This window comes from Rhinopithecus roxellana, chromosome 12 (assembly GCF_007565055.1).
Source record: "Rhinopithecus roxellana isolate Shanxi Qingling chromosome 12, ASM756505v1, whole genome shotgun sequence".
In the NCBI taxonomy this organism is placed as follows: domain Eukaryota; kingdom Metazoa; phylum Chordata; class Mammalia; order Primates; family Cercopithecidae; genus Rhinopithecus; species Rhinopithecus roxellana.
The window spans coordinates 111892359-111910693 of record NC_044560.1 but is presented as its reverse complement, the minus strand read 5'-3'; the positions used below and the strand labels follow the sequence as shown (position 1 = coordinate 111910693).

General features: G+C 44.1%; 1 protein-coding gene across 7 annotated transcripts in view; it reads left to right on the top strand.

The window, feature by feature from the left end:
- Positions 1-404: 404 nt before the first annotated feature.
- Positions 405-18335, top strand: part of CD22 (CD22 molecule) — a 34639-nt gene continuing 16708 nt past the window's right edge. The window contains exons 1-4 of one of the 7 annotated variants that reach the window (XR_004052272.1): positions 1050-1169; positions 2145-2304; positions 12707-12748; positions 16498-16539. Coding sequence is in view for 2 of the 7 variants with exons in the window: in XM_030913730.1 (XP_030769590.1) it covers positions 1122-1169; positions 2145-2304; positions 12707-12748; positions 16498-16539 (292 nt within the window). In the remaining 5 variants the exon portion in view is untranslated. Of the gene's footprint in view, positions 448-1049; positions 1170-2144; positions 2305-2648; positions 2768-10720; positions 10809-12706; positions 12749-16497; positions 16540-18335 lie in introns of those variants that run through there. The other 6 variants (XM_030913730.1, XM_030913731.1, XM_030913732.1 and 3 more) reach the window with 6 other exon arrangements.

Below are 18335 nucleotides of genomic sequence, written 5' to 3'. Positions count from 1 at the left end.
GCTGGTCTTGAACTCCCGACCTCAGGTGATCCACCCACCTCAGCCTCCCGAAGTGCTGGGAGTACAGATGTGAGCCACCCCACCCAGCAGTGGAATTTAATTCTAGTTTTGTTTTGTTTTTGAGATGGAGTCTTGCTCTGTTGCTGAGGCCAGAGTGCAGTGGCGCGATCTCAGCTCACTGCAACTTCTGCCTCCCGGGTTCAAGTGATTCATCTGCCTCAGCCTCCCAGGTAGCTGGGATTACAGGCACGCACCACCACGCCTGGCTAATTTTTGTATTTTAATAGACACAGGGTTTCATCATGTTGGCCAGACTGGTCTCGAACTCCTGACCTCAAGTTATCTGCCTGCCTCTGCCTGCCAAAGTGCTGGGATTACAAGTGTGAACCACCGCGCCCAGCCGGGGACTTGGGCTTTCAAAGAGCGCGTTGAGAAGCCGCTGGACAAGTGAGCTCGGGGGGTGTGATGGAGGCCTTGAGGCTTCAGAGGCCCACGGGCAGCTGCGTGGACAGTGAACACAGGCTACCAGTGGAGGCAGGGACAGGGCTGGGAGGCCCTGGCCATTGTCCAAGAGAGAGGAAGTGGAGATGGGGAGAGGGGTGGGGTCAGGACCCATTTTGGAGGAGGAAGTGGCAGGACTCACTTGAAGAGTCAAAGGTGACTCCAGCTGCTTCCTTAAGAGGTCGAAGAAAGCGCGAGGGGCAGGTTCAGTGGAGAACGCAAGAGTGACCCACTCCGGCCGAGTTCACGCCCAGGGAGGCCCTCAGGGACAGGGAAGACAACGGCACCCCCTCCCTGTGAAATGCCAAGCTGAGGAAGAATCAGAACACATGACACAGTGACTCAGAGAGATGGGGGCAGATGCTGAGATGAGGGCTGGCCGGGCAGGAAGGGAGGTGAGAAGGTCTCATGGCCTCACGTGCCAGGAGGGCTGGGCCACCATGTGCGGGAGGGAGGACACCCAGGCACCGGGCCATGGTCATGACACGGGTCTCTTTGTCCCTCCCGGTCTGCCGACCTCCTGAGTCACTCCTGACGGAGATGACCGATCCATCCCTGGCCCGCCTCCCACCCTGTCCCTGGGACGGTGCCTGGGGTAGGCAGCTCCATTATCCTCCTTGATGAAAGAGCTCCCAGCGGCACTGGCCACTCCAGAGCCTCCTCCGCAGGTGGGTGATCATGCAGGGCTGGGCTCTTGCGACTGGCCAGGGGTGGAGATGCACTGCACTGCTGAGAAGTGCTTTCTAGGAGTTCAAGACCAGCCTAAGCAACACAGCAGACATTATATGTAGGAAAAAAATGTTTAAAAATAAGCTGGGCACATTGGCGCATGCCTGTAGTCCCAGCTACTCAGGAGGCTGAAGCAGGAGGACCATTTGAGCCCAGGAGTTTGAGTCTGCAGTGAGCTGTGATTGCACCACTGCACGCCAGCCTGGGCAACAGAGTAAGACTCGGTCGCTAAAAAAGAAAACAAAAGGTCGACTGTGGTGCTCATGCCTGTAATTCCACCACTTTGGGAGGCCAAGGCGGGCAGATCATCTAAGGTCAGGAGTCCAAGACCAGCCTGGTCAACATGGTGAAACCCCATCTTTACTAAAAATACAAAAATTAGCCAGGCATGGTGGTGCGCACCTATAGTCCCAGCTACTCAGAAAGCTGAGGCAGGAGAATTGCTTGGACCCGGGAGGCGGAGGTTGCAGTGAGCCGAGATTGCACCATTGCACTGCAGCCTGGGCGACAGAGCGAGTCTTGGTCTCAAAAAAAAAAAAAAAAAGGAGAAGTAGCCAAGTCTCTTTCTTTCCCCACTCTTCTCACTCTCAACTCCAGGCTGCTCCTTAAACAGGAGGTGACAACCTCACCTCGCAAATTTAAAAAACATTTCTTTTAATTTTGAAATAATTAGCAAAGTTGCAAAGCTAGAACAGAGAAGTCTGGTAGCAGCTGAGCCAAATACCCCTTCCCACCCTGGAGCTCGATCTGCCTGGGGAGTGGGAAGGAAATGACAGTTTAGTCCCAAAGGGCCTCTCTGTGAAGCTCAGGCTGGGGCTGAGTAGCCAGAGGTGCGTGAATTAAATGTCTGCAGGGAGTGCTGGGTCAGCAGGGTACGTGACAATGTCTGGAATAATGACGGCTCACTTTTACAGAAAGCCCGTTCCATAGCAGCCACCGTGCAAAGTGCTGTAAGGACTGGGGACCTGTCACAGCACAGCCCTGAAGTTGTAACGGCAATCTTATTATCACCCTGGGAGGGGAAACTGACGGATGTCACAGCAAACACATGGCAGACCTGGGACTGGAACCCAGGTCTGTTTACCACATGCTTGTCATGAGATGTTCAGGTTGCTGAGTGTGTCCTGTGTGTGCTGTCGCCAGCCCTGTGAGGAAGGCACTATCATTGTTCCCATCTTACCGTCCTGGGCAGAGGTGGGGGTGGTGAGGGGGACACAGCCAGGCAGGGAGTGGCCACCCAGGGCTCACAGGGACTCTGTTCGTTGCCTGCTTTCACTGCTCCCCTGGTAAGGGGGTGATAGTCAAGTCACCAAAAAAGACCAACGACCTGTTTGGAGGAACGACAGGGAGGAAGAGTGAAAGTGCCGAGGCTGCATTCTCAGGAGTTGTGCTCCTCCTCCCTTGCCTTCTCCATGCAGCCCTTGGCCTCCAGAAATCAAGACACGTCCACAGACCCATTGTCCAGTCCCCTCCTGTTACAAGACTATGAGCCACACCTGGCGCCGTGGCCAGCAGAAACCTCAGCTACTCCTTCTAGGTGAGGAGCAGGAATTCAAGTCCCAAAGGGTCCCCTGCCTGAGACCTTTGGGACCTGGCGACCTGGCCACCTGGCCTGGAGTTCCCCATTGAGATTGCTGGAATTAAAAAAATAAAAAATAAAAATTTACGGCCAGGTGCGGTGACTGGCACCTGTAATCCCAGCATCTTGGAAGGCCGAGGAAGTGGATTGCTTGAGGCCAAGAGATGGAGACCAGAATGGGCAATGTAGAGAGACCCCGACTCAACAAAAAATAAAAAATAAATTAACGGGGTATGGTGGCTGATGCCTGTAGTTCTAGTTACTCGGGTGGCTGAGGATTGCTTGAGCCCACCTCAAGTTCAAGGCTGCAATGAGCTATGATCGCACCACTACACTCCTTCCTGGGTGACAGAGGGGAGACTCTGTCTTAAATTTCTTTTTTTAAAAAAATAAGTATAGATTCACAGAAGTTGCAAAGATAGAACAGAGAAGTCTGGTGTGTGCTTCACCCAGCATCTCCTGATGGTTACTTCGACTAAATCATTCAGGACAGTATCAAAACCAGGAATTTGACATTGGTATAATGTGTGTGTACAGTTCTGTCATTTTATCACATCTGGATGTATATAACAACAACTGCAGTCCAGATACAGAATTATTCTGTTACTACAAAGACCTCCCTTGTACTACGCCCTTCATAGTCAAACACTTTCCCCCACCATCCCTAACTCCTGGCAACTTTTCATCTTTTCCACCTCTGTCATTCTGTCATTTCAAGAATGTTACGCTTGGGTGTGGTGGCTCACATCTGTAATCCCAGCACTTTGGGAGGCTGAGGCAGGTGGATCACTTGAGGTCAGGAATTTGAGACCAGCCTGGCCAACATGGTGAAACCCCATCTCTACTAAAATACAAAAATTAGCCAGGCATGGTGTCAGGCAGCTACTCGGGAGGTTGAGGCAGAAGAATCACTTAAACCCGAGAGGCAGAGGTTGCGGTGAGCTGAGATCGAGCCACTGCACTCCAACCTGGGGGACAAGGGCGAAACTCCATTTCAAAAAACAAACAAACAAAAAGAATGTTATAACACATGTGATCCTTGGAGACGCTTTTTTCACTCTCTGTACCGCTCTTCAGAGTCGTCCAAGTTGTTGCCTGTATCCTCTTCATATCTCACTCATTTTTATTGCTGCGTAGTACTCCATGGCATGGATGTAGCATAATCTGTTAAGCCACTCACCTAGTGAAGGACGCATTGGTTGTTTCCAGTTTTTGTTTTTGTTTTGTTTTTTTTTCTTGAGATGGAGTCTCGCTCTTGTTGCCCAGGTGCTATCTCTGCTTACTGCAACCTCCGCCTCCCAGGTTCAAGCAATTCTCCTGCCTCAACCTCCTGAGTAGCTTGTGTTAGAAATGCTTGTTTTTTGGTCCTGTAAAGAAATAGCACTTGAATATAAATTTCATTTCTTTAGCAAGGCTATTTTTACTTTCTGCAGAAAGGGTATACTCGCTGGCGGTTTTGCTCCAAAAGTACACCGCACAAAGGAGACAGGGTCATTTATAATTTGACACATCTGCTTTATTGCTGTGTCTGGTTTCTATTGGCTGGAACGGGACCTCACATTCTGTATTTGTCCTGACTGGCTAGCAACTTAAAACTTTTTAAAAGAGGCAAAGGCAGAGGAGAGCAAAAAGAAGGAGGAAGTAACTTGTGGAATGCTGAGAAAGGTAAAAACATTTCTACATAAGGAAGAGGAACAGACTATGACTTAATGCTTTCTTGAACTAGTATAAGCATGCTAGGGCAAATATTTAGGCTAAATTGTGGGAGTACATTGATTTTTTTATTACGGCTAGAAGATATTTAAGAATGTTAGCACAGATCTTTGAATAAATTTTGCTTCTAAGAGAAATTACTATTTATTCTTTTTTTTTTTGAGACGGAGTCTTGCTCTGTTGCCCAGGCTGGAGTGCAGTGGCCGGATCTCAGCTCACTGCAAGCTCTGCCTCCCGGGTTTATGCCATTCTCCTGCCTCAGCCTCCTGAGTGGCTGGGACTATAGGCGCCCGCCACCTCGCCCGGCTAGTTTTTTGTATTTTTTAGTAGAGACGGGGTTTCACCATGTTAGCCAGGATGGTCTCAATCTCCTGACCTCGTGATCCGCCCGTCTCGGCCTCCCAAAGTGCTGGGATTACAGGCTTCAGCCACCGCGCCCAGCTATTTATTCTTAATTAGATGGGGAGGAGAGTCTCTGAAGAGGAACTTCTACTTTACTTTTTACACTGGGATTCCCGGCATGTACCACCACACCCAGCTTATTTTGTATTTTTAGCACAGACAGGATTTCACCATGTTGGCCAGGCTGGTCTCGAACTCCTGACCTCAGGGGATCGCCCTCCTTGGCCTCGCAAAATGCTGGGATTACTCCCAACCTCAGGTGATCGCCCACCTCGGCCTCCCAAAGTGCTGGGATTACAGGTGTGAGCCACCGCGCCCGGCCTGTTTCCAGTTTTTGGCTATTACAAATAAAGCTGCTGTGAATAATTAATTGTGTGCAGGTTTTTGTGTGGACATACGTTTTCGTTTCTTGGGGATAAAATGCTCAGGAGTGCAATTCAATTGCTGGGTCATCTGGTAGGTATATTTTGTTTAGTTTTTCAGGAAACTGACAAACTGTTTTCCAGAGTAGCTGGACCATTTTGCATTCCCACCGGTCATGTGTGAATGATTCAAGTTCACGGCATCCTCACCAGTGTTTGGTGTTGTCATTATTGGTTTTTTAATTTTAGCTGTTCTAAAGCGGTATCTTGTCATGGGTTTCAATTTGCATTTCACTAATGGCTGGTGATGTGGGACATCTTTTCATGTACTTATTTGCCTTCTATATACCTTCTTCAGGGACATGTGTTATCATGTCTTTTGCCTATTTTCTAATTGGACTGGTTTTTATTTATTTATTTATTTAGAGACAGAGTCTCCCTCTGTCACCCAGGCTGGAGTGCAGTGGCGGGATCTCGGCTCACTGCAACCTCCGCCTCCCGGGCTCAGGTGACTCTCCTGCCTCAGCTTCCTGAGTAGCTGGGATTACAGGTGCACACCACCATGCCCTGCTAATTTTTGTATTTTTAGTAGAGATGGGGTTTTGCCATGTTGGCCAGGCTGGTCTCGAACTCCTGACCTCAGGTGATCCACCTGCCTCAGCCTCCCAAAGTGCTGGGATTACAGGTGTGAGCCATCGCGCCCAACCTGATTTTTATTATATATGTATACACAATATACATACACACACATATATGCACACACTGTATATAAAGCTGTTATGTATTACATATATTCTACATACATAACAGATTTGCTGAGATACAATTCACATACCATAAAACACACCCATATAAAATGTCCAATTGAATGGTTTTGAGTCTATTCACTGAGTTATGCAACCTTCACCACAACCAGTTTTAGAACATTTCATCACCCCCCAAATAATCTCACATCCATTAGCAGTCACTCTTCATTTCCTCTCACATTCCCCACCCCACCGCAGCCCTACACAACCACGGTATCTATTTCTGTCTCTATAGATTTGCCTTTTCTGAATATTTCACATGAGTGGAATCATACAATATGTGACATTTTGTGATTGGCTTCTTTCACTTAATGTTTTCAAAGTTTATCCATGGCCAGGTGCCGTGGCTCATGCCTGTAATCGCAGCACTTTGGGAGGCCAAGGCAGGTGGATCGCCTGAGGTCAGGAGTTCAGGACCAGCCTGGCCAACATGGTAAAACCCCGTCTCTACTAATAATACGAAAAATTAGCTGTTCGTGGTGGCGGATGCCTGTAATCCCAGTTACTCAGAAGGTTGAGGCAGGAGAATCGCTTGAACCCGGGAGGCGGAGGTTGCAGTGAGCCGAGATGACGCCACTGCACTCCAGCCTGGGCAACAAGAGTGAAACTCGGTCTCGGGGAAAAAAAAAAGTTCATCCATGTTGTAGGATCTATCAGTACTTCATTCCTTTTTATTATCAAATAATATTTTATTGTGTAGGCCTCCCATATTTTCTTTATTCATTCATCTCTTCATGGACACGTGGGTTTTTTCTACTTTTTGGCTTTCATGAGTAATGCTGTTGTAAACATTTGTGTTCAAGTTTCTGGGTGAACATGTTCTTGTTTCTCTTGGTTATATACGTAGGAGTGGAGATGCAGGAGTGTATGGTTATTCTGTGCTTAATCTTTGGAGGAATTGTTTTGAGACTTTCCCCCGGAGTGGCTGGACAATTTTATATTCACACTAGCAATATATAAATGGTTTTGTTTCTGTACATCCTCTCCAGTATTTGATACTATCTTTTATTTTAGCTGTTCTTATAGATGTGTAGTAGTGATATTTCATTGTGGTCTTAACCTGTCTAAAGGCTAGTGATGTTGAATATCTTTTTAGATAATTAGTTTCTATCCATATATCCCCTTGGCTGAAATTTCTCTTTATGGCTTTTGCCAGTCTTCTAATTGATTATCTGATTTTTTTATGTGGCGTTTCTACGTTGAATTGAGAGTTCTTTATATATGTGTTCTAGATATGAGTCCTTTGTCAGATATGTGGTTTGCAAATATATTCTCTTAGTCTGTAATTTGTCTTTTCATTCTCTTAACTAGGTCTTTTACAAAGCAAAAAAAAAATAATAATTTTGATGAAGTTGGATTGATTTTTTTAGGGATCATACCTTTGGTGTCATGTCTAAGAATGCTTCATCAAGCTCTAGGTCTCAGAGATTTTCTCCTATGTTATCTTCCAGAGGTTTTTTTTAAAAAAATTTATTTTATTTTACTTTTTAATTGAGACAGATTTTCGCTCTGTTGCCCAGACTGGAGCGCAGTGGCATGATCTCAGCTCACTGCAACCTCCACCTCCCGGATTCAAGTGATCCTCCTGCCTCAGCCTCCCGAGTAGCTGGGACTACAGGCACGCACCACCACAACTGGCTAATTTTTTTTTTGCATTTTTAAATAGAGACAGGGTCTCGCCATGTTGGCCAGGCTGGTCTCAAACTCCTGGCTTCAGGTGATCCATCCATCTTGGCCTCCCAAAGTGCTGGGGTTATGGGTGTGAGCCATGGCGCCCAGCGCTTCGGGAGGTTTTATAGCTTAACATTTTACGTGAAAATCTATGCTCCACTCTAAACTACCTTTTATAGAAAGTATGAGGTTTAGGTTGAGATTCATGTTTTTGTCTATGGATATCCAATTACTCTACCATCATTTGTTGAAAAGACCGTTTTCCTCCATTGAATTGTTTTTGTTCCTTTGTTAAAAACAAGTTGGCCATATTTGTGTGAGTCTATTTGTGGGTTCTCTAGTTTGTTCAGTGGATTGATGCATCTATATCTTCACCAGGGCCACACAGTTTTGATTACTGTATATTACTTTATAATAAACCTTGATATCAAGTATAGTGGTTCTTCCCCCTTTATTCTTCTTTTTCAGAAATGGTTTCCATTCTAACTCTTTTTATTACTATTTTTTGCTTTTCCCATAGGTAAGAAAACAATATTCTTACTGCTCTTTTTTAAAATTTTTTATTTAAAATTAAAAAAAAAATTTTAAGTTCTCTTTTTAAAAAATTTATTGTTTAAAAATTTTGTTTTGTAGAGATGGGGTCTCATTATACTGCCCTGGCTGGTCTCAAACTCCTGGCCTCAAGTGATCTGCCCACCTTGGTTTCCCAAACTGCTGGGATTACAGGCATGAGCCACCATACCTGGCCTATTCTAGTTCCTTCTATGTAAACTTTAGAATAATCTTGCCTATATCTATAAAAAAATCTTGCTGGGATTATGGTAGTAATTGCATTAAATCTGTATGTGTATCAAATTTTGGGAGAATTGATATCTTTACTATGTTTAGTCTCCCAATCCATGAATATGGTATGTCTCTCTATTTAGGTATTCTTTGACTTTTTTCAGCAGTGTTTTGTAGTTTTCAGTATTTAAGTCATGTGTGTTTTGTTGAATTTACATCTAAGTATTTTTTTAGCCATTGTAAATGGAATTGCATTTTAAATTTTGGTTTCCACATGTTGATTGTTAATATAAAGAAATGTGACTAATCTTTGTGTTAATCTTGTATTCTGTAAATGTGTGAAACTCACTTATTATTTTTAGGTGGTTTTTTTTTTGGTTCTTTGGAATTTTCTACTTAGACCATCATGTCGTCTGCAAATACAGATAGTTTTCTTTCTTCCTTTCAGATCTATGTCTTTCTTATTGCCTTTCTTTATCTTATTGCACTGTCTAGAACTTCCAGTATTATGTTGATGGGAGTGATGACAGTAAACATCCTTGTCTTGTTTATGATCTTAGGGGAGAAGTATTCAGGACTGCAGTGTTAGTTAAGTGTGCTAGCTGTAGTTTTTATAGGTTAGTTGTAGGTTATCAAGTCAAGAAATTTCCCCTCTATTCCTAGTTTTCAAAGAGTTTTAAAATCTTTTCATTTTAATGGGTGTTTCATTTTATCAAATGGGTGTTTCATTTTATCAAATGCTTTTTCCACAGCAATGGATATGATCATGTGATTTTTCTTCTTTATCCTATTAATATGGAAGATTACACTGATTGATTTTCAATTGTTAGACCAGCCTTGCATCCCTGCAATGAATAAATCCCACTTGGTCGTGCTATATAATTATTTTTATATATTGTTGATTTTTTTTTCCTTTTCTGAGACAAGGCCTTGCTCTGTCACCCATGCTGGAGTGCCGTGGTGCAATCATGACTCACAGCAAACTCAAACTCCTGGGTGTAAGCAATCCTTTTCCCTCCCAGCCTCCCAGGTAGCTAGGACTACAGGCACGTGCCACCATGCCCAGCTAATTAAAAACATTTCTTTTTGTAGAGATAGGGGTTTCACTATTTTGCCCAGGCTGGTCTCAAACTCCTGGCCTCAAGTGATCCTCCCGCCTCAGCCTGCCAAAATGCTGGGATTACAGGCGTGAGCTATCGCGCCTGGACTACTACTGAATTCTATTTGCTTATATTTTGTTAAGGATTTGGCATCTATATTCATGAGGAATATTGGCCTGTAATTTTCTTTTCTGTACTTTCCTTTTTTGGTTTAATGTTAATACTAATTTCATAGAAAGGGTTAGGAAGCATTCCCTCTAATATTTTCTAAAAGAGATTATATGGAATGGTGTAAATTCTTCTTTAAACGTTGAGTAGAATTCTCCAGTGAAACCATATAGGTCTGAAGATTTCTTTTTCTCATGTTAAATTACCTAACAGTTATAGTGCTATTCAAATTATCTAACTCACATTGGGTGAGTTGTGGTAGTTTGTACTTTTTGAAGAATTGATCCATTTCATCTAAGTTGTCAAATTTATATATGTAAAGTTGTTCATAGTATTCCCTTATTATCTTTTTGGTATCTGCAGGGTCTGTAGTGCTATCCCCTATTTCATTCTTGATATTAGCAATCTATTTTTATTTTATTTTTTTGTCAGTCTTGCTAGAGGTTGCCAACTTTGTTGATCTGAAAAGATATTTTCTTTTCTCTATTATTTTTCTGTTTCCAATTTCATTGCTTTCTCCCTTTTTCTTTATCATATCCTTCCTTATGCTTGCTTTGGATTTAATGTGCTCTTATTTTTCTAGTTTCTTGAGATCGAATCTTACATTATAGATTTGACATTTCCTGTTTTCTTTTTTTTTTTTGAGACAGAGTCTCACACTGTCGCCCAGGCTGGAGTGCAGTGGCGTGATCTTGGCTCAATGCAAGCTCCACCTCCCGGATTCATGTCATTCTCCTGCCTCAGCCTCCCAAGTAGCTGGGACTACAGGCACCCGCAACCACATCTGGTTAATTTTTTGTATTTTTAGTAAAGACAGGGTTTCACTGTGTTAGCCAGGATAGTCTCGATCTCCTGATCTTATGATCCACCTGCCTCGGCCTCCCAAAGTGCTAGGATTACAAGCGTGAGCTGCTTCACTTGGCCAGACACTAAATCACTAAGCATTTAGTGATATAAATTTCCCTCTTGTGCTTTAGTTGGTTCCTAAAATTTGGTAAGTTCTATTTTCATTTTCATTCCATTCAATGTATTTTTAAAATTTTACTTTGCGATTTCTTCTTTGACCCTTGGATTATTTAGAAGTGCTTTGTTTAGTTTCCAAGTGTTTGAAGATTTTTCTTTTAACTTTCCGTTATGGTATCTAATTTGAGTCCATTGGGGTAGTAGAACATACTCTTCGTAATTTCAGTTATTTCAAATGTCTGACGTTTGTTTCATGACCTTGCATATGATTTATCTTGGTATATATTCCATAGATGCTTGAAAAGAAGGTGTATTATGCTATTGTTGGGTAGATAATTCCATGAATGTCAATTAGATGCTGTTGGTTGATGGTGTGTCATTGCGTTCTTATATATTCTTGTTGATTTTCTGCTTGATTGTTCTATTGTTGAGAGAGAATACTGAAGTTCCCAATTATGTTTGTGAATTTGCCTGTTCCTTTTTTTTTTTTTTTTTTTTTCAGATGGAGTCTCACTCTGTCACCCAGGCTGGAGTGCAGTGGTGCGATCTCAGCTCACTGCAATCTCCACCTCCTGAGTTCAAGTGATTCTCCTGCCTCAGCCTCCCCAGTAGCTGGGACTACAGGTGCTCACCACCATGTCTGGCTAATTTTTGTATTTTCAGTAGAGATGAGGTTTCACCACGTTGGCCAGGCTGGTCTCAAACTCCTGATTGCACCCATCTCAGCCTCCCACAGTGCTGGGATTACAGGTGTGAGCCCGACTGCCTATTTCTCTTTTTATTTCTACTGGGTTTTACTTCATATATTTTTCAGCTCTGTTGTTTGGTGCATACATATTTAGGATGGTTATGTCTTCTTGGTGGATTGACTTTTCCCACATTATATAATGTCCGTCTCTGGCCTTGGTAATTTTCTTTGCTCTGAAGTCTACTTTATCTGTTATTAATATAGCCACTGCTACTTTCTTTTGACTACTTTTTGCATGGTATATCTATTTCCATTATTTTATGCTTAACTCTCCTATATCATTATATTTGAAGTTGTTGTTGTTGTTGTTATTGTTATTATTATTATTATTATTATTATTATTATTATTATTATTGAGACAGGGTCTTGCTGTGTCACCCAGGCTGGAGTGCAATGGTATGATCTTGGTTCCCTGCAACCTCTGCCTTCCAGGTTCAAACAATCCTCTCACCTCAGTCTCCCGAGTAGCTGGGATTACAGGCATGCACCACCATGCCTGGCAAATATTTTTTGTACTTTTAGTAGAGACAGGGTTTTGCCATGTTTGCCAGGCTGGTCTTGAACTCCTGGCCTCAAGTGATCCATCCACTTTGGCCTCCCAAAGTGCTGAGACTATAGGTGTGGGCCATTGCATCTAGCCTTCAAGCTATTTTCTTGTAAACAGCATTTATTTAGGCCATTTACATTTAATGTAATCACTTATATGCTAAGGCTGATGTGTGTCATTTTATTTTTTATTTTCTTTTATTCTTTTTTCTTTTCTCCAGCTTCTAGTGAGTTCCTTGAACAGTTTTTTAGAATTCCATTTTGATTTATCTGTAGTGTTTTTGAGTATATTACTTTGTATAGCTTTTTTATAGGTTGCTCTAGGTATTACAACATACATAATTTATCAGAGTCTACTGGTTTCAACACTCTACCAGTTACTTCCCTTTACAACCCTTTCTCTTCTCCCATTTATAGGATAATTGCTTAAATATTTTATCTACATACACTGAGAACAGAATTAGACAGTGTTACAGTTTTTGCTTTGACTGTCAAACGTAATTTAGAAAACTCTAGAGGAAAAGAAGAGTCTATTGTATTTACCCATAGGTTTGCTCTTCCAGAGGCAGGGGGTGGCAATGGAGGGTAAGCCTCTGTCACCAGAGACTTTACTGTACTTTCCCTTTTACTTTCAGATGCTACCAGGGTCCCTGAAGAGGCAAGATATGAGGAAACAGGTAAAAACCATTTTGTTCTTTTTTTGCATTCAACAAGTGTTCTTTCTTCCATCCTGGTATTCCAAGATTCCTTTTTTAAAAAAATTAATTCCTTTCTGTTCAGGGAATTGCCTTTAGCCATAATTTTAGGGTAGGTCCGTGTTGAACAAAAATTCTCTTTGTTTTCCTTCGTTTGAGAATGTCTTGATGTCCCCTTCATTCCTGAAGGGTATTTCCATTAGATACAGGACTGATTCCAGATTGACAGTTCTCTGAGCACCTGAAAAATATTGTGTCACTTTCTTATGGACTCCATAGTTTTTGATGAGAAACCCACTGTTATTTGAACAGTCTTCCTGGTATAGGTAATGTGTCATTTTTATGTGGTTGCTTTCAAGAATTTTCTCTGCCTCTTGTTTTTAGAAGTTTGACTATGATGTGTCTTGGCATGAATTTCTTTGGATTTATCCTGTTTGTGATGCACTCAGCTTCTTGAATCTATAGATGTATATTGTGCATGTATGCTGTCAAATGAAGACAATTTGCAGCCAATACTTCTTGGAATTTTTTTTAAGGCCCACCCTCCTTTACCTCCCCTTCTGGGACTTCAATGACAAAATGTTAGATCTTCTTTTATTATAGTTACACATGTCCTTGAGGCTTTGTTCCATTTCCTTTCATCTATTTTCTTTCCATTGCTCAGAATGGGTAATTTCTATTGTTATATGTTTTGTTTCACTGCTTCTTTCTTCTACACTCTCCATTCTGCTATTGAGCCAATCCATTATGGTTTTTATTTCAGCTCTTGTATTTTTTAGTTCTAAAGTTTCCATTTGGTTCTTCTTTATATTTTCTATTTCTTTGCTGATACTTTTTATTACCTTATTTGTTTCAAGCACGTTTATAATTTCTCAGTGAAACATTTTTATGATGGCTGCTCCAAAATCTTTGTCAGATTATTCTAACATCTGTGTCCTCTTGATGCTTGTGTCTGTTAATTATCTTTTGTTACTCAGTCTGAGAACGCCTGATTCTTAGTATGACAAGTGATCTGCCATTGAAGTCAGGATATTCTGGGCACTATGTTATAAGACTCTGGATCTTATTTAAATCTTTTGTTTTAGCGGGCTTCCCTTTATACCGCTCCAGCGAAATAAAGTGGGGCACTGCCTCATTGCTTCCAGACAGGGATAAAAGTCCAGGTTCTCCATTCAGCCTTTCTTGAACCTGGGGGATTAGGAGAGATGAGGCCTCTATGTTATTGTTAGGTAAGGGTGGAAGTTCAGGTTCCCCACTAGGAATCCACGACAACTCCCAGGCTGGGAGTGGGAGGGTTGCTTCATTACTGCTCCCTATGTGGCTTTCATTGACACTGTGTGTGTCAGAGAGAGAGAGAGTGGCGCTTGTTACCACTGAGTGGTGGTGAAAGTCTCAACTCTGCACTAGGCCCCCTCTGACACTACTCCAGTGGGAGTGGGGGAAAGGCCTCATTTCTGCATTGGGGTGGCTGTGGATATCCAGGCTGCCCACACGGTCTCCACCAACACCACACTGGGAGAGGGTGATCCCAGTAGGGGTGAAGGTCCCAGCTCCAACTCTGGCATCACTCCGACTGAGTATGGGAGTGGGCTAGGGTTCTTTGTTACAGCCTGGTGAGGGTGAAAGTCCAGGTTTCCCACCCAGCCTTTGCTGACAGGGGTGAGGATGGAACTTGGCAGGAGCAGAGCAGATATTGACTAAAAGAGCTCTGTCTTTCTAGGATGCCCCTTTCCTTGTTCTTTGGCTAGAAAATCATAGTTTTGCTAGAACTTGTTTTGTTGGGACTTGTTTTGTTTGTGCCCCTTGGCATTTTCAGTTGTTGGCTTCTTCAATATTCACCCTGAGATATATGAGGCAAAGAGAAATCCCAGGGAATTCACCACCGTTCCTTAAGTCTCGAGGTCCCTAACCAGTCTGCTTCTCTCCATCTTTCAGTCTTCTTATGCTTATCTTGTCATGTTCAAGGTTTTCAGTTATACTTGGCAGAATAAATAAATACATCTACTCCATCTTTCCAGAACATCACTGCTTTTTGTTCATTTTATTTATTTATTATTCATTGAGACAAGGTCTTACTTTGTTGCCTGGGCTGGAGTGCAGTGGTGCTATCATGGCTTACTGCAGCCTTAAACTCCCAGGCTCAAGTGATCCTCCTGCTTCAGCCTCCCAAGTAGCTTGGACCACAGGCACATGCCACTATGCCCGGCTACTTTTCATTTTTTGTTTTTGTTGGGTAGCTGCACAGAGTCTTGCTGTGTTGCTCAGGTTGGTCTCAAACTTCTGGCCTTAAGCGATCCTCTTGCCTCGCTCTCCCAAAGTGTATTACAGGTGTGAGCCACCACACCCAGCCCCATCGGTGCTTTTGGAAGGTGTTCTTCCCTCTCTCTGTTTCCCTCCCTATGGCCAGCTGCCTGTGGAGGGCAGTGGTGCTGGAGTGAAGACCTCTCAGCGCATCCCTCATCATCTATAGGATGTGCATGGCTTCCACTGCTATCTGTTCTGCTCCTGAGACACTCGCTGGCTACAAGATTATAAACGTGATGAGGTTTCAGCCTCAAGACTCTCCATTCAATAACACTTCCTACAAGATACCTTTTTTAGTTTTTTTTGTTTTGTTTTGTTTTGAGATAGGGTCTGGCTCTGTCACCCAGGCTGGAGTGCAACGGCACGATCTGCTTACTGCAACCTCAGCCTCTCAGGCTTAAGTGATTCTCCTGCCTTAGCCTCCTGAGTAGCTGAGACCACAGGCACCTGCCACCATGCCCAGCCAATTTTTGGATTTTTTTTTTTTTTAGTAGCGATGGGGTTTCACCAGGTTGCCCAAGCTGGTCTTGATTTCCTGAGCTCAGGCGATCTGCCCACCTTGGCCACCCAAACTGCTGGGATTACAGGCGTGAGCCACCATGCCCAGCCCTACAAGATATCTTTTCTTTTCCTTTCTTTTTTTTTTTTTTTTTGAGACAGAGTCTCACTCTGTTGCCCAGGCTGGAGTGCAGTGATGCGATCTCTTCTCACTGCAACCTCCGCCTCCTGAGCTCAAGTGATTCTCCTTCTCAACCTCCTGAGTAGCTGGGACTACAGGCGCCTGCCAACACGCTCAGCTAATTTTTTGTATTTTTAGTAGGTACGGCATTTCACCATGTTGGCCAGGCTGGTCTCGAACTCCTGACCTCAAGTGATCCATCACCTCAGCCTCCCAAAGTGTTGGGATTCCAGGCATGAGCCACCGCTCCCAGCCGAGATATCTTTTTCCTCCTCAATATCTATGTGCTCCTCCCTCAACCTTTGGGGGCTTCAGTGTAGGTGGTCAGATTCCCCACCACTTACGCCTCTGATGAAAAGAGTGGAAATGGTAATAAGTGGATGGTGTCACTAAACTACAAATACTTTCAGGTGGGCCTGTGCCATTTTCAGCGGGCTCCAGTTCTCCTGCTTGACTTGAGTCATTCGCATTTCTTGAGAGCTGGGTAGAGGGGGAGTTGTGGAGGAGCCCATTCTGAAACTGATCTGATATTGCAAACCCACATACTGAAAGGAAGAACTGCCCATACATACTCGAGTCTTCCAATCTGACTCCGAGCCCGCATCCCCCTCATTCGTCTCTTTTCCCCACTCCCCGGATCATGATGCTACTTGGTCCCCCTCAGAGCCATAGAGAAGCAGGGGGTGTGGCCATGGAGGGGAAACCTCTGTCACCAGAGACTTTACTGTACTTCTCCTTTTGCTCTCAGATGCTGCCAGGGTCCCTGAAGAGGGAAGACACGCGGAAAGAGGTAAAAACCATTTTGCTTTTATTTTGCATTCAACAAGCAAATTATTATGGAACAGCAGTTATAGGCCAGGCATACCTCCCAGAGCTGGGAATACAGCGGGGACCTCCCTGGCTCTCTCTTATCTGTGTTACAACAGGTTGTAGACAGACCCCTGTCTTGAGCATCCTCCTTGCCAGGCCTGTTGAGTCTTCTGAGAGTAGGGTAGGTTACTGGATGCCTAGGAGGGAAGAAGAAGCCAGGGAGGCCGGCCCCAAGGTTCTGCAAGGCCCTCAACAGGCCTGGACTGAGGAGGTCTGTACAGCATGGCCCTGTCCTGAGCCTCTGTGCATAATAACTGCTGTCCCTAACCTCCACCCCACCCTCAGCCTTCCAATTCCCGGGCCTGGGGCCCTACTCCTGTGCTCCAGAGACTCCTGGAGCTCCTTGAGGCAGCACACAGCCCTGCTCTGGAGACACTCACCTCCCACTCATGCTGGGATGCTCCAGCCCGGCCCAGGGCAGGGTGTGGCTGGAGGGTGCCAGCAGAGGAGGGACGATGGCCTGGCTCCTGGAGGCAAGTGTCGGCTGCAGGAAACAGAGTCTATTCCTTGCCACAGCCCTTGTTACCCGTTAGGTAACCTTAAGGGGATTTCAAAGAACACTGGTCCTGCAACCCTGCAAAGTTTTTTATGAAACATGTAAAATAGATCCCATGGTCAAAGAAGTATGGACAATGTATTATACTATACTCTAATCCCCATACCTAGAGATTAATGGTATAGATAGAGTTTCCTAAAAGGTTTTTAAAGCTCTGCAATAAAGAATCTTACTTAAGCCAGGTGCGGTGGCTCACGCCTGTAATCTCAACACTTTGGGAGGTCAAGTTGGGGGGATCACCTGAGGTCAGGAGCTTGAAACCAGCCTGGCCAACATGGTGAAACCCCATCTCTACTAAAACAAACAAACAAACAAATAAATCAGACAGGTGTGGTGGTACATGCCTGTAGTCCCAGCTACTCAGGAGGCTGAGGCAGGAGAATCACTTGAACCCTGGAGGCAGAGGATGCAGTGAACTGAGATCACACCACAGCAATCCAGCCTGGATGACAGAAGAATGAGATTCTGTCTCAAATAATAATAATAATAATAATAATAATAATAATAATTTTACTTAACTCTTTAACCCTGCCTTTCTCAAGTGTATGTGACCTTGAAGATGTTTTTTGCATGTGACATTATGAGCACTTGCAGGGCTCATGTCAACTCTGCCTGGGGAATCTGCCTCAGCTTCAGACCCTGCACCCCAAATTCATGCTCAGGTCAAGCCAGACCCCCTTCCTGCTGTCCACAAGCAGCTTAGCTTTCCCCACACCCATGAACTGATACCCGGCAGCCCTCGGCATGAGCCATGTGGCCCGAGGAGACAAACACAGAGAGAGAGAGGAACACTGATGCGTGGGAAATGTTGGCAGGTGAGTGGGAGGGACTTGGGTTGGTGCTGAGACCGGAGACACACTCTGCTGTCACATCCTTCGGGGTCCCCGGGGGCCAGCACAGAGGGCCACGATCATGTAAATTGGGACTTAAATTTAACTCTATGTAAATATAACTCTATGCAGAGGTCAGGGATGGTGGAGGATAAGCTCATTGCAGAGAAAGAGAGAAAGATGGGCAGCAATTGCAGAACCTAACCCACAGATAGGTTTTGTTTGACCAGCTCTGCATATTTTTAGTTTATGTATTTTTTATTTTTTATTTTTTCAAGACAGGGTCATGCCCTATTGCCCAGGCTGGAGTGCAGTGGGGAGATCACCGTT